Raw genomic sequence first — 13,452 nt, 5'->3', positions numbered from 1 at the left:
TAGAATTATCTAATTTGCTTGCTATGCATGACAAAAGCACTTGAAGATCCTTAGACCCCTCAAAACTGACAAGTTTGATAAGACATGTATGGGTCAACTTGAGAAAGTTTAATGTGGAGAATTCTAAAGCAAAGAGGTGGGTTGTCTAGCATTAACTCGGTGAGGTAACTAAGGAGGCCAGAAGGGATTGATGTAATGTGTATAGAGAGTAGCTGGCAACTTGAGGTGAATTATGGCCGTCAAAAAGTATGATGCTAGACATCTCCACCCTAGTTTCCCTAGTTGTAGAAACTCATGTGTGGATTGATAAGGAGAAGGTAAAGCCATGTGATGCCACTCTAGGCAATTGTACGAAAGGAGGTGGCTTTTATGGGGAACAAGGATGAGTGGAGGAGAGAGAAAATCATGGCAAACTTAAAACCAAATAGCCTTGTATTTCACATTGACCATTTACATATTCTTTAGAATTAAAGTGGCTAGGAGAAAGACAATCAAGAGCATTATAATAGAGATAGATATGGGGTAGTTAAAAAGTTTAAGAAAGTAGGCAATACATAGACAACAAAGCTATGGGTGAATTTTCCTAGAAGAGCCAATTGAGTTTGGTGAATAAAGTAGCTTTCATATTTGGATTATATTTATCCAAGCGAGGGTGGGTATGCATGTGGGCCATGGGACAACTCACATGATGTAAGGGTATGCCCACCCTAGAAACACGGGGTTGTAAAACTTATATCAAATTGTATAAGTTTTCTTTCGAAAACTATCAAGTGGGTATGCATGGAGGTTATGGGGCAACTCTCATGGTGCAATCGATGCCCACCTTAGAAACATGAGGTTGCACATTATATAAGTTATCTTTGAGAACTATTAAGCTTGAATGCTATGATTTAGATTGAGAAAAGGCCCCACTGTGCAATCGATGCCCACCCTAGAAACACGAGGTTTGCAGATTATATAAGTTTTCTTTGGGAACTATTAAGCTTGAATGCTATGATTTAGATTGAGAAAAGGTCCCACTGTGTGTAGCTTGCATCTCGCCTCGCCCCGCGCTCGCCTCCATCTTCTAGGGAAATAAAGAGAGAGAAGGGAGGGCCCAGTGTGTGTGTAGCTTGCATCTGGTCTTGCCCCATCCGGCTTGCCTACATCTTCTTTTCCAAGAAGAAGAAAGAAAGAGAGAGAGGACCAAACTCTATATATATTTTAACCAATTCGAGGATTAGCATCCATATGTGAAGAGCCTTGTTATTAGGGGACACCTGACATTACTTTAGGGGACCTGCCGCATGTGAAGGGGCCTTGCCTATGGGAGGAGCCTGCACAGCGCCAGCTTTCAGCTGCTTTTTTGCCCCCCCTTGACTTTCGACCTGCAAAATTTTCCCTTTTCTCTTTCCACGCAGGCTTCATCGAGCTCCCCAGGCGGACTTCCGCAACACCTTCACCTTCTGAGCTCCAAGCTCGCTCTCTATGGCGGATATCGCACATCAAAATTCTGCCTAGGTGCTGCAAACAGCACTTCCATCCCAGCACTTATGAAGTGATTTCTGCAAAGATCAGCCATTTTTCACAGGGCTTTTCGAGGGCATTGTCCTTCTCGTTTTTTTCGCTAGGGTTTCCTGTTCTAGGGTTTGCACTGTCGCATCAGAGAGCAAAAAAACATGCTTGGGAATGTTGCGCGGTGAGGAAGATCAGAGATGGAGCAGGGGCTTAGCCCGCCCAGAGGAGAGGGTTCAGTCAGGGTTTGATCTGATGCAAATTGGGAAATCTCCGTTAGGGCCATCTCGCCTCCAGGCTGCCTCCTCGCAGAGGAACAGGCCCCTTCCAAGGAAGCCTCCAGAGCCCCTCAGGCGTGCAGTAGCCTCCTGCCTATCAGCAACACACCATTCAAGCTCCGAATCTGTTCGCACACTTCAGGTTCGGGCTTCGGTTCTCCAATCTTCGTTCTTTATCAAAAATAAAATTAAATAAAAATAAAAACGATGCAGATGCCTGAAAGGCCCCAGAATTCTCATTAATGTTTGAAAAATTGCCATATGTTTTTTGCTACTAAATCCTTCTCCATCCACTGAAACATCATCACATCACAGTCTCCTTAGATGCTCACATACTACTTCATAGCTAGATTGAAATGCACAGACCCACCATAGATGCCACTTTCTGCATAACTATATATATAATGTAACTGCAGAGCCTTATGTAAATGCCCTTCCTCTCATGCTTTTCACACTCATCTTCCTACTGTGCATTCCACAAGTCTTTATAGCATTAAGCTCACCAGTTTAGTGGACAGATTTATAGAACTGATGCTGACTTTTGAAGACGCTCCATACATGTGTAGCTGCACTGGGAAAGGTTATGGTTACAAGGTTCTCAGGGGAAGTCTTTCCTTTGGCTTTGTTTGCAAATTGGAGCGAGAGACAAAAGTATTTGGGACCTCTATCTATGCCAGGAGTAAACTGTGTTGATGAGAAGGCGGTGTCCAGGGAGACAAACTATGTTGGTGAGAAGTGTTAAAATATTGCATCTGGAGCGTCGGCCTGTTTTCCTACAGCCGACTGCTTCATGTACTAGTAAGTATATAAGAGTTGCTCCCTTATTCATTCCAACATATCATTTCTTGCCCTATTTGCTGGCTCTTGTACTCTGTAACCTCAAGCTAATAAAGCTCAGTTCTTGCTTGCAATCTTTCTCTCTCTCATGTTCATTGCTTCCGCTTGTGCACATTCTTTCATGGTATCTTTCTCCGAGGCTCTGGCTGCTACACAATCTGTTCCTCTACGTTTTCTGCTTCCCTAGATTCTCCAGGCTGTAGATCCTTCAAAACAGTGGCTGCGTTTCTCTCTCTTAGCTATGTTTTTGCTCTACAAGCTCTCCAACTGCTGTCGGCCAGCCCCCAGGCTGCGTTTTCTTCTACAGAGGCAAGTGGAGGAGTTCTAGCTGTAGATTCAGCAAGTGCATCAGACAAGTGGCACATCAGCTCTTCTCCCTCCAATATCCCCTCCCTCTTCCGGTAGCAGGTTCCCGTTGGTGTGTTTTTTGCGTTTCTTTTGTTGCTGTCCAGCCTGCATCTTCAGAGGGGGCTACTAGTCCCTAGTTGGATCCTGTGGAAAGGTGCTTGAGAGAGCACGTGGATTGCTTAGCTACAGAGGTTGTTTGAGACATAGCTTCTTTTAGGCAAACATGGGTCCCCTCTGCACGAACAAGGAGGACAAGCTCAGTGGTACAAACTATGATCACTAGAAGCTACAGATGAAGGTCTGGTTCACACACAAGGGTCTCAGGGAGATTGTTCAGGGCCATGAACGAAAGCTCGAACGCCCTACCAGCTCTAGGAAGTGGACTCAGGACCAGGAGGATGCCTTTCTCACCGAACTTTCAGCTTAGGAGAATCAAGACTCAAAAGCTCACTCTGCACTTGTACGAGCCATCTCACCAGAGGCCTCCCCCGCCGTGCAAACATTGGATTGTGTTGCTTCTGTTTGGAGAAAGCTGAAAGACCTATATGCACGAGACTCTACAATGCGGTCTGTCAACCTTTTGGGTCAGCTCTTTTCTCTGGAGTTTACAGTAGGGACTTCCATGGAGTCATTTGTGATGAAGGTTAAGGTAATTCATGACCAATTAGTGGCAATGGGTACTGCCCTGACCTCTTCTCAGTTAGCTGCTCTCCTCCTTATCAGGCTTCCTGCAGATTATGATATGGTTTCCCGAGCTTTGCACGTTCAGATCACAACACGTTCCCTTGAGTTTGATGATCTGTGTGCTCTCCTCTTGGAAGAGGAATCCATCCTAGTTTCTCAGGGGAAATTGAAAGTTTCATCATCTATTGGACCTAATCAGGCACTCGAGACAGTGCAGAAGAAAGTTCGGAGTCGGTGTTACAAGTGTGGGAAGAAAGGCCACCTGTCAAAGGATTGTCAGTCAAAGGACAAAGGCAAAGCCAAGGACAAGGGCAAGTCTTCCAAGAAGGGCAAAGACAAGTCACATGACACTGACACAGACTCGTCTAGTGACAACCCCAGCTCTCCCAAGGCCTTACAGTTTGGAGAGAACATGGCTGGTGTCTTGCTCTGATGCTAAGGGCATCCCCCGCGTGCTATCTTCTAGAAACGGCTTGTGGGCAGGTGAGGGAGCTTTCAAAAGCTCTCTTATATTAAATCTGGAGCATGGGACCCGTGTGTCAAAGTTCCAAGTATAAAGATAGGCAAGTTCACTTGATGGTCCGGATGTTTTCCAGGATCAACCAAGTTTCCTTCATGGTTCGGATGAGTTCCAGAACTATTGGTTAGCAGAGACTATGGACAGGATGTGTTCCATGTTTATTTGTTCGAGGTTATTGGATGTGATGTGTTCACAGTTCTACTTTGAGTTTGGAGCCAAGTAGATTTTCTTTTGCTCTCTATAGTGGCATTATGTTTGCTGAAGACAACAAGCTGACATGTGCATTTTCCGAGGTGTACTCAGTACTGGCCATGCTGAGGTGTCCATGGTCTCATCAATTTTTCTTCGGACTTTTTTGTACACTTCAAGATGCAGAGGGGGTGTTAAAATATTGCATCTTTTCTTTTATGCTGTCGTGGAGCTGTCGGCCTGTTTTCCTACAGCCGATTGCTTCATGTACTAGTATATAAGAGTTGCTCCCTTATTCATTCCAACATATCATTTCCTGTCCTATTTGCTGGCTCTTGTACTCTGTAACCTCAAGCTAATAAAGCTCAGTTCTTGCTTGCAATCTTTCTCTCTCTCTCTCTCATGTTCATTGCTTCCGCTTGTGCACATTCTTTCAAGAAGAAGGTGGAGATAAAGTGGGCTTTGTGGATCCCACGGACAAGCAGACAGGACATTTGTTGTTTGAGGAGATTGATTGGCTTTAGGAGGGGAACAGATGCATGGCTCCCTTGAGGTCCTAAGCTCAAGGAGTCAATGCCAACACAGACATATTCAGTACTAGAATCCAGAATTGAGGGCAACAACTATGTTGTAATCAAGCCCCTTGTGAACTTCTCCTGCAAATCTGCATGTAGCTTCCCTAAAATGAGACTCTTAATATCCTTCTTTTTGCTGATTTCTAGACCGGTTCAGAGCTGGAATCTGTGGCGGAAGGCTGGAGTGGAGTTGAATGCTCAAATAAGGAGAAATAGCCATAAAGGGTCTCTCTCTCTCTCTCTCTCTCTCTCTCTCTCTCTCTCTCTCTCTCAGTTGTACATTGATTTGTCTCATAGGTCGAGTTCGGCCTCTAGTAGACGTTAATACAGCTTTCTTTCTCTATGTATACATCATTTTGGTCTCATAAACTTTTGAAGACGTTTATATAACTTTCTTTCTTTCTTTCTACACAGTCTGCTCTTCCCACTTGAGACGTCTGCCTTTGTGGAGGATTTGTTACAGGATGGCCAGTCACCTTATGCATTTCTTTTTGTGGACATTGTGAAGTTTGTGCAACAGATAGACATCCTCATCTCGGGCGACGTCAATGCTTGGACAGCGAGTAGATGTATGAATTCCATGTGCATCCAGTTATGCTCTGGATGATAGACTTGATGGAGTTTAGGATGCAGTGGACCTCTAAGGACACTGCATACATCACTAATTATGGTGGATACTTCTTGGAGATGGAGGCTATGCAAGAGCTGCTGTTGTATAATGGGATGTCCCATTGGCCCTCCCCATACTGTGTTCTCCAGCACCCCACCCTGATTTTCCCTTCTCCATTTTTACCCGCATTCACTTTTACCATGACCTTGACAAGTTGACTCATTGTTTGATCATTTATATCATCAAACAGTCGATCTTGATCTCTCATCTCCCTTACTAGTCCTGACCTCCCAGCTCACTTCTGTTATTCATGAGTCCGTTCAGGCTAGTTTCCTTCATACCACTTTCTCTTCTACCGAACCTCCCATTGGTTCTTAGCATCAATGGGCGGTATGATGATTAATGCAAAGTCACATAGCTTCATCTCTATAAGAAAGGACGTGTACAGATCCTTGCATGCAAAATGCAAAGATGCTTCCGCCGTTTCACCTGTTGGAAGAAGCTGAGTGTTCATGGCTAAGCGGAGTTATATCGACTCTTCTTGAGTGGGGACAGCTTGGGTGCTTGGTGCATCCTTGAGGAAAAGAAGACATCCACTCATCGAATATCCTCACATGGTAGACCTATGCACATGAGTTGTACGACACTCTAAATCAGCCTTCATTAAACTTATCCCACATCCCACTCCCAAAGTTACCACCCTTTTCACCACTGCTAATGTCATCAAAGCCCTGTAAAAGCGGCACAATGGTAGAGCCAACGATCACAAAGTTCTCTCCACAGAGCACTTTGCACATGGATGTAACATCTTGACCCCTATCATGGCCAAGGGGCTTTGTGTGAAGGTATTTTCCTCTTGTCGACCTTGTCACAAACCCCTAGTTTTTCGGATCATTTGGCTGACATTGGGGCACCATGATCTTTTTGAACAAGCTGAACATCAAATTTGTGATTGGCTGAACCCTAGAAAAGCATCAATACTTGTGATCTTTTCATATTGGGTGCTTGGAACAGGCTGAACATCAAATTTGTGATCATCTGAACCCGAGAAAAGCATCAATACTTGTGATCTTGGAAGATAGCATCTTATTGGGTGTGAAGAAGGTGCTTGCTACACATCATCTCTCTACAAGCTTCATCTTTTGGCCTGAAGATGTGAGAAACCCTAAAGGAACATCAGAGTTTGTGATCTTGAAAGACAAGCCTTACTTGGGTGTGCTCTAGCACTTGTGCATGTGTTAAGAGTCCTTTTTTGAAGACTCCACGTTTGGTGTGGGTTGCGGAGATTTTCTGACACTTCTCTTTGGACTCCTTATGTGAGGCAGAAGGGTCTAAAGACGGTATTGTGTTTGATTGTATTCAATACTTGTACTTGGATGGTCAGGCATAGACCGGTGGTGAACCTCGGGAACCTTAGATCTTGTACTCGGAGCAGACTCCTTTTGGTAATATAACTTAATGTGTGGGGGGTCGACCCATCTTCAACCCATGGTGTGGTGTTGTTTGAGTGCGTGTGTTGTGTGATCATTAGAGGTTTTAATCTTGGTTACGATTAATAGATCCGAATACACGCTTTGCTCCGTTTACATTGCTATCAGAGAACGGTTCCCTTTTTGTGGGAAGCAGATTAGGGCTTGGAATCTTTTGATTGTGGATTTGATCAGATCATTCGGACCACCCATGTGACTGAGAGTGTGGAGAACACACCCAATTGAGAGCAACTCGATGGGACCGACATCAAGACTGAAGCTAAGCTATTGACTTTGATGGCTTGATGCATGGGTTGAGGAGCTCTGTACTTTGAGGAATATTCTAGGTGTACGGAAAGCCTTGGAATCCAAGGCTAAGATTGTTGCATAGGATTTGATGCATTGCTAAGGAGATGAGTTTTGAAAAACCGTGCAAGCTTGCAATTGCATATGTGCAGAAGAGAGAGGGAGTGTGTGATGTAACAAACTGAAATCAGATGATTGCACAGCACGATGTGATGCTTGTATTGATTGATTTGAAGTCTACAAGGTACAATGCTTTTATAGACAAAATGCCATATCTTTCTCAACTCTCTACTCACTGGGGCAGTGATAGTTGGCTATACCAGTGACATCACAAGCAGCTCACTGTTGCCACATCTACATGAGGCTGAGTACAGGGTAGCCTTTACAGCCACAGCAGATTGTGCATGGCTGAGGAGATTGATGATTGATCTTCGTGAGTGTCAGCAGACACCCACCACCATACTCACTGACAGTCAGAGTCCTATAGCCGTGGCACGAAACCTTGTGTTTTATGTACGTACTAAGCACATAGGGATTCATTATGACTATGTCAGGGAGAGGATTCATGCAGGGGATATCTCATCCTCTCCCGTGTACAAGAGTCCATGATCCTTCGGACGCTGCAGAAACCACAGGAAACGCAATCTTGCCTCCCAAAGAGTCATCCGCAACCATGAGCTCAACTGCCTCATCAGGAAGCTCCCGTCCAATCTGGTGTCCATCAACCAGATCAATGAACCATGCAGCTTCTGAGTCACAGAGACATCACACTGCTCACAAGGATCAACACCTGTTACGGTGCACAAACAAGTCGTGGAAACCTGATGAAACCTGTCAACCACCCCCTCTGAATCCGGAACCACTAAGGCTGGAGAAACCACCTCCTTCTGCAAGTAAGCACCTGCCACCTGCCTGGCTTTTCGAAAGGTCCCCGTGGAAAGAACATTCTCATCTACTGGAGGTTCTTTGTCCTGAACACTACGAGACATCAGAGCATAAGTGACCTGTTCAGCTTCCTCTGACTCACGAACACAAGAACTACCAACATCAATACTGGAAAGTTCCTGCCAACTGCTGCCATCTACTGGCAAGCTATCCACCACCTGGTCTCGGAAAGCCCGCACCTGCAGTGTATCCACACTTAAGTGGCCATTACCAGACTGCCACTCATCACAATCCTGAGGACCTGGGAGAGAGAGTGCTGAAAGCCTGTAAACTCCATTCTCCACTCCGCCTTCCCAAACCACCTGGCCTGTTGCTTTGTCTCGGAGAGCAACAAAATGCTCATCAAACTCCACCCGTACGCCAGTCTTGCACACCTGATGCACTGACAACAGATGAAAACCAAGTGCCGGAACATACAACACCTGGGAGGAATGCTTCCCCCCTCTGCCATCGGGAACTATCTCCATCCTGCCCTCACTGTGAACTGGGATAGTGGACGTATCCTCAGTAAGAATATGACCAGAACACCTGCAGAGATCCTGTAAACCGGAACGAGAAGGAGTCATGTGCCTGGAAGCACCACTATCGAGAATCCACTCCCGAGTATCCGTTGCGGAGAATCCTCCAATCTCCTCCCTACCTGAAGAAAATGAAACATCGGTGTCCACCACCTCCAGGTGCACAAAAGCCGGAGTCTTCATGATTGCTACTGAGGAATCTTCACCCTTCTCGGTCTTCTGCTTGGAACACTGCCTCCAATAGTGGCCTTTCTCGCCACAATCATTACAGGTCCTCTCTGCCTTCAGCTTCTCGCGGTCAGCGTCGGACTTCTTCTCAGAAGACTTCTCCGGTGAAGCCTTCCCTTTACCTGAGTTACGGCCTTTCGACCGTTGGCTAGTTAAGGCCTCCGAACCTCCACCCTGAGGAGGGTTCGTGAATCGTTCCTCCTGGTCCAGGACCATGGGCACAAGCTCCTCCCACGTGATGGTGCTGAGCCTGCCACTGGTAATCAAAGAGGAGTGAAATGCTGAGTACGAAGAGGGCAAATGTGACAGCAACGTGATGGCCATGTCCTCTGACGATATCTCCTTCCCAGCCTGAAGAACTTCCTGCTGAAGAGCCTGCAGCTTGTTAATATGCTTCCGCATCGTCGACGACTTTGCAGGGCTCATAACCCGCATCTGTACTTCCAAGGAAATCCTCTTCATGGGTGATACCCGGTTGTAAAGTGAGGCCAAATGCTGCCATATACCTCTGGCCAGCGTCATATGCTTTACTTGATTGATTACCTGCGGTGTGCAGTTGAGGAAAATAAACGAACGGACCCTGGCGTTGACACGATCCCACATCTGTGTCTAGGCCTCCCGGTCCTTTCGGGTTGACGATAACTCCCCTTCCTCTACTTCCGGCCGTGGAACACCAACAACGACGAAATCGGCGAGGTCGTAGGACTCCAGAACAGATTCCATCATCACCTTCCATATGCCGTAGTTGCTCCCTTCGAACTGACGGTCCACCGGGAACGTGGGGAGTGTCGGGATCTTCACATGTCTCTCGGCCATCTCAAACAGATCTGCCATTGCGGGGATGTACTCTGAAAAGGGTGGGTGGGTGGGAACAAAGAAGAACTAAAACCTGCAAGTGGCTGTCCAGCAAATCAGCCCGCCTTCCTCTTGCTTCTCCTCTTCCCGAACAGTCCAAAATAGTCCACCAATCAGCCACAAAACAGTCCCCCTCTTGCTCACACAAATCCCAAGACCTATCTAGAGCCTAGGGCTCTGATACCATGTCAGAATACGCAGCGGAGATGATGACCAGATCTGGGAACACGAGCAAAAAAAACGCATGCAGAAAAACAGCACAAGAGAGAGAGAGATGTAGGCGTGTAACTCTGCTCTGATATACACAAGAAGATCCCGAATATGATACAAAAAGTGGTATGGGGGTGGGGGCCTATTTATATGCCCCACAAGTGCAGTCGGCCTGCTGAAAAAGGCTCCACGACTGCATATGCAGTCGGCCAGCAGCATGCAGCCAGTCGGCCAGCTCTCAGGGTCCACGACTGCATCAGGTACAGTCGGCCAGCTCCAATACACACATCTGATGTAGTCGGCCAGCAAATGGATCCTCCCGCCAACTCAGGGCTGCCTCCCAAGCCACAGAAAAAATGGGAAAAATAGGGGAAAAATGCGGGGAGTGAGGAAAAATGATAAAACGCCTCATAAGGGTGGGCACACCCACAACAAAGGCCCTGGTGTATAAATCTAGACAGGAGATGACTTCTAACATGCTAGTGATCATCAGTAGGTTACTAGGTTACTGGGGCACTTTTTACTTCAGTAAGTGGAGGTTTTTTCCCCCAGTTTTAGCTTAGTTTCACTTATAATGGTTTATAAGTGATTTGGTCCACATGGCACACTTTATGGCCGGACCATGTGAACACAACTTTTAGGTCACATATTTCATGTGGCTATTGTACTTCATTTTATCAACACTAATACATGAGCAGTCGTGTTCCTCTCTCTGTCTCTCACGCCTCTTGCTTAAGTACCTTCCAAACCCTAACCCTAACACCTGAATCCCTTCATTTGGTATCAGAGCCCAGGTTGTGATGTTGGAAGCTAAGACCTCAACCAAAAGTGTGGCTTGAGGGGGGGTGTTGGAGATGCAATCCCCACTTCTAGAGAGAACCAGCTTACGTGGTGAGACTGGGTTTGAATCTTGGCAAGTTGAGGTTTCTACAAATTGGATTACCGGAGGTCACCTAACACCTTAAGATTTTAGGGTCTAGATGGCTAGACCAACCTCAGTTAAGCGTGCTTGCGCAAGAACACAACTGGGATGGGTGGGAAGTGGGAGGATCCATGTTTTCCACCAACCATTAAGGAACACAGATTTTACATCCATTTGATACACGGGCCACCTCTGAGAAGAAGCAAAGGCAAGAACGGTCCGAATCGTGGACATCCGTGCTGTCGATGCAAAGGTATCCTCGTAGTCGATGCCTGGCCGCTGAGCATAACCTTTAGCCACAAGTCTGGCTTTGTGTTTGTCCACTGACCCATCTGATGCATATTTGGTCTTAAAGACCCATTTGACACCAATGATTGACTGTTTCGACGGCCTCGGTACCAACTCCCATGTGTTGTTCTTCTCGATGGCATAAAGTTCCACCTGCATGGCTCTCCTCCAAGTATCCTGTGAGAGGGCTTCCTTGACAGATGTGGGCTCCTTGTCCCGCATAATACGAGATATCAGAGCATAGTTTACCTGAAGAAGCTCCGCTGTATTGCTTTTGTCTCGGACTCTGTGTGATCTTCGAGGGCCGTCCTCTGTGGTCCACTCGGAGGGTAACTCCATAACACCTGACTCCCGAAGGGTGTCCAACAACCACCTAGGTACTCGAACAGATCGTGGAGCCTCCTGCTGTTGCGGGATCAACCTCCTGTGTTGACTGAGGGTGATCAACTGGAGCAATGGTCTGGGAATCATCATCAGACTCTTCTGGATCTCCAAGAAGTCGCAGCTCCTCGACAGTGGATAGTGGAACATGCTCATCAAAGACCACATCCCGGCTGACAACAATCTCATTCCTGTCTGGATCATACAGTCTGTATCCCTTGGAAAGAGAATTATACCCCACAAATATAAGCTCGCGGGACTTGGAGTCAAGCTTCCCCCTCTGCTTCTTCGGAATATGTACATACGCATCACTCCCAAAAACACGGAAGTGCGAGACATCAGGTTTCCTGCCAAAGTATGCCTCAAATGGAGTCATATTAGGTACTGAAGTCGTTGGAGACCGGTTGAGGGTATGGACAGCCGTTGCCACAGCCTCTCCCCAAAGTGGACGAGGAAGATCACGATGCTCCAGCATGGTCCTCGCCCACAGTCCCGTTTTTGCGCTCTACAACTCCATTCTCTGAAGGCGATCCGGTATTGGCCAGTTCCCTCTTGATGCCATGGTCTGCACAAAATTTGAGAAATACAATCGAGGAGAATTCACCTCCTTTGTTAGCCCTGAGAGTCTTTACCTGCAATCCAGACTCTTTCTCCACCATCACGTGCCAATCCTTGAACCGTGCAAAAGCTTGGTCCTTTTGTGAAAGAAAGTAGACCCACGTGAATCTGGTACAGTCATCAACAAGCAACATGAAATAGAGAGATCCTCCCAATGATGGTATCTGCTGAGGTCCACGCAAGTCAGTGTGAATCAACTCCAATGGTTTCGAAGTCCGCTTGGAAGCCTGCTGCAGAAAGGATTCCCCCTGTGCTGCTTACCACGTATGCAAGAGCTGCAACGTCCTTGCCTACTGCCAACATCTGGCAAGCCAACCACCATCTGGTCTCGGAAAGCTCGCCGCAATGCATCCACATTTAAGTGGCCAAAACGAAAGTGCCACAAATCTCCGACCTGAGAACCTGTCACGAGGAGAGTGCAGAGAGCTTGTAGATACCATTCTCCACACCGCCTTCCCAAACAACCTGGCCAATCTCACGGTCCCGTAGAGCAACTGAATGCTCCTCAAATTCCACCCGAAAGCTAGTCTTGCATACTTCATGCACTGACAGAAGATGAAAACCCAGAGCAGGGACATAAAGAACACGGGAAGCATGCTTGCCCCCCTTGCCGTCGGGAATAATCTCCATCCGGCCCTCACTGTGTATTGGAATAGTGGAGTTGTCGCCAATAAAAATGCGACCTGACTGCCGTTTCAAATCCAAAAAGAAGTCACGGGACGGAGTCATGTGCTTGGAAGCACCACTGTCGAGAATCCATTCCCGGGTATCCTTCGCGGTGAAGCCAACTGCCTCCTCGCTCGAAGACGATGAAGCATCGGAGTCCATCATCTCTAAGTGCACAAATGCAGGAGTCTTTGCAGCTGAGGCTGAAGAATCAGCACTCTTCCCAGTCCGCTTAGGACACTTCCTCCTCCAATAGTGGCCTTTCTCGCCACAATCATTGTAGGATCGTTAGGCCTTCAGCTTCTCTCGTTCTGAGTCGGGCTTCTTCTCAGAAGACTTCTTCGGTGAAGCCTTCCCTTTGCCCTTGTTGTTATTCCGGCCTTTCGACCGTTGGCCAGTCAAGGCCTCCTAACCTCCGCTGTGAGGAGGGTTCGCGAAACGTTCCTCCTGGTCCAAGACCATTGGCACAAGCTCCTCCCAGGTAATGGTGCTGAGCCTGCCACTCGTAATC

General features: G+C 47.0%; 1 protein-coding gene across 1 annotated transcript in view; it reads left to right on the top strand.

Moving 5' to 3' along the window:
• Window positions 1–1,227: 1,227 nt before the first annotated feature.
• The window catches only part of LOC147620131 (uncharacterized), a 74,844-nt gene continuing 62,619 nt past the window's right edge, over window positions 1,228–13,452 (top strand). The window contains exon 1 of the mRNA XM_086772324.1: window positions 1,228–1,914. Coding sequence (XP_086628450.1) covers window positions 1,669–1,914 — 246 coding nt within the window. The 5' untranslated portion in view covers window positions 1,228–1,668. The remainder of the gene's footprint in view (window positions 1,915–13,452) is intronic.

This window comes from Cibotium barometz, chromosome 32 (genome assembly GCF_041138505.1).
Source record: "Cibotium barometz isolate CiBa-2024 chromosome 32, ASM4113850v1, whole genome shotgun sequence".
NCBI lineage: Eukaryota > Viridiplantae > Streptophyta > Polypodiopsida > Cyatheales > Cibotiaceae > Cibotium > Cibotium barometz.
Note: the sequence above shows the minus strand (reverse complement) of the source record. Positions and strands in the feature narration are given on the sequence as shown.